At 37.9% G+C, this 2,357-nt stretch overlaps 1 protein-coding gene across 1 annotated transcript in view; it reads right to left on the minus strand.

Annotated features, from left to right (window-relative positions):
- Nucleotides 1-2,357, minus strand: part of ACADL (acyl-CoA dehydrogenase long chain) — a 48,703-nt gene that overhangs the window by 21,065 nt on the left and 25,281 nt on the right. Inside the window, exon 6 of the mRNA XM_004701775.2 lies at nt 369-533. Within this exon, the coding sequence (XP_004701832.1) occupies nt 369-533 (165 nt within the window). The remainder of the gene's footprint in view (nt 1-368; nt 534-2,357) is intronic.

Genomic DNA, 2,357 nt, shown 5'->3' on the forward strand with positions numbered 1-2,357 from the left:
TACTAAACCTATAAATATAGGCTCATAGATCTATTTCCCCATCCTCATATAAATATATTTGCATATGTACATGTCTTTATCTAGACCTCTATAAATGCCCCTTTCCTCCCACCTTGGAAAAAATATTTTCTGTTCACACAATTTTACTCAAGAGAGGACTGATTACCACACAGACGATTCCACCAATTCAATGCCCTGGGTCACTTTCTAGCTGACCATCAGTCACCATGGTAAAAATAGTGTCATACATCTCTGGAAAGTATATTGCAGGAACTTAGTGAAGAAAGGCTGATTGTAGATTCTCTATGTAAGGTATTAATCAGATTCATAATAAACTCATTACCTGAGTATGATTGATTGTGACTTACCTGCGCTTTTAATCCCATTTTATGTAGCTTTCGTCCCTTGACAAATCCTTTCATCCCATTTTCCACCAGAAAAAGGCTAATGCCATGGGCGGGAGAACGAGCTTCACGATTTGTGACTGCGACTACTATCACAAGATCACTCAGCCACCCATTCGTGATGAATACCTGCAAAACCCCAAATAAACCATAATGCACCACAACCACTAAGGTCCGCGTGCAAATTACGATCGGGAAAAAGGAAATTCAAGAAGATGAAAACAGACAAACGTGCTTCTACCTCTCTTTGTCCCCTATCCAAGTATAGGATGTATGTGAAGTCTTAAAGAAAGAGATGATTGCCTATGAGCCCATCATGCAAACATCACTGGGCCATTTTCTTTCAATAGAGTTCAGATTATTCTATGTTTGCATTTTAATTAAGCTTCTATTTAATTACTAAACAAATAACTGAGCCACATTGAGAGATGTGTTGTGATTCAAGGAATATAATAGTTAATGAGTCGGCATAATTGAGAAACTGGGACTTGTATCAAGTCTCTGGGTTCTGAGTCCCCTCCCAAATTAGTTTATCTTATTACTGACACTTAATTTACTTATTCCCTGCTTTGCTGATTGCTTTCAAGTTTTGTGATGTCTAGTACTTTTTGAAGCAGAGTAAATGACCCCTTTCCTGGATGGTTTTCACAGAAAGCCGTAACTGAGGGGAGCTGGCTTCCCTAGAAAGACAAAGTCATAAGAAAATATGGTTCCCATTTCACTTTTAGTCAAATATCCCACTCCTGTGAAAAGAAGCCCTCTGAGTGCAGGGTGGTAACTAATTATATAGTAGAGTTCACACCTGTGTATTATCATCTTTAAGATGAGTAATTGAGATTACTAGTTCTTAAAGTATGTTTTAAGAATGCCAGTCCCTCAAGATAGTTTATAAAACAGAATTTCCTAGGGAATAAGACAAAATCTACCCTGCTTTCTGAGAATCAGAAGGCACATCAGCAGCTCCCAGACAGAGATGTGTACATTTTCCAAATATATTTAACTACGGGTATTATATTTTTGTAAGATAATTAGAAAGTGAGGTTTCAAATATTCACTAAAAGAGGTGGCTCAAAATGTAATCTATAGATGATGACAGCTCACAAACGCTTCCTGGCCCTTGAGACTATAAATAGAGAAATTGAGAGCATTTAGAAACCTCCATAGGATCCTGAGTGGTGTAGGGGTTACGTGTTGGGCTGCTAACTGCAAGGTCAGCTGTTCAAAACCATCAGTCTCCAGAGGATAAAGATGGGGCTTTCTACTCCCATACAGTGTTACAGTCTCAGAAACTCACAGGAGCAGTTCTACATTGTCCCATAGGGTCACAAGGAGTCAACATTAACTTGATGGCAGTGAAGTTTTTTATTTTTATTTTTGTCTAGCAATTTGCAAGGAGCTCTGGTGGTTCTGTGGTTAAAGAGCTCAGTTACTACCCTAACGATCACCTGTTGGAAGCTACCAGATGGTCTATGGGATGCATCAGTCTGTTTCTATAAAGATCTATAGCCCTTGAGACCCTATGTGGCCATTTTAATTTGTCCGGTAGAGTCGCTATGAGTAAATGGCCGAGAGCCACTGGTGGATCTAACTGCACATCTTGCAGCACATAGCCCACGGCATAACGCCTACAATGAACTAGAAATAAAATATTAAAAACAAAAACAAAAAGTAGTCCTTCACCTAATTTTAGAAAACATTTTTGGAAAGACTTTCTTAACACCTTTTTCTTCACTTAGTATTTGATCAACCAGAAATATGTACTAAGTAAATACAGGACACAGTTTAAGGTAAACCAAAATCTCTGCCTTCATGGAGTTCTAGGGATATATTTACTTCTAGTTCGAGAGGTATATTATCCATACACATCTATATTAGGGATATATTTACTTCTAGTTCTAGGGATATATTATCTATACACGTCTATATTAGGGATATATTTACTTCTAGTTCTAG

Source organism: Echinops telfairi, unplaced genomic scaffold (genome assembly GCF_000313985.2).
Source record: "Echinops telfairi isolate 266 unplaced genomic scaffold, ASM31398v2 ScPeMD7_3;HRSCAF=10, whole genome shotgun sequence".
NCBI lineage: Eukaryota > Metazoa > Chordata > Mammalia > Afrosoricida > Tenrecidae > Echinops > Echinops telfairi.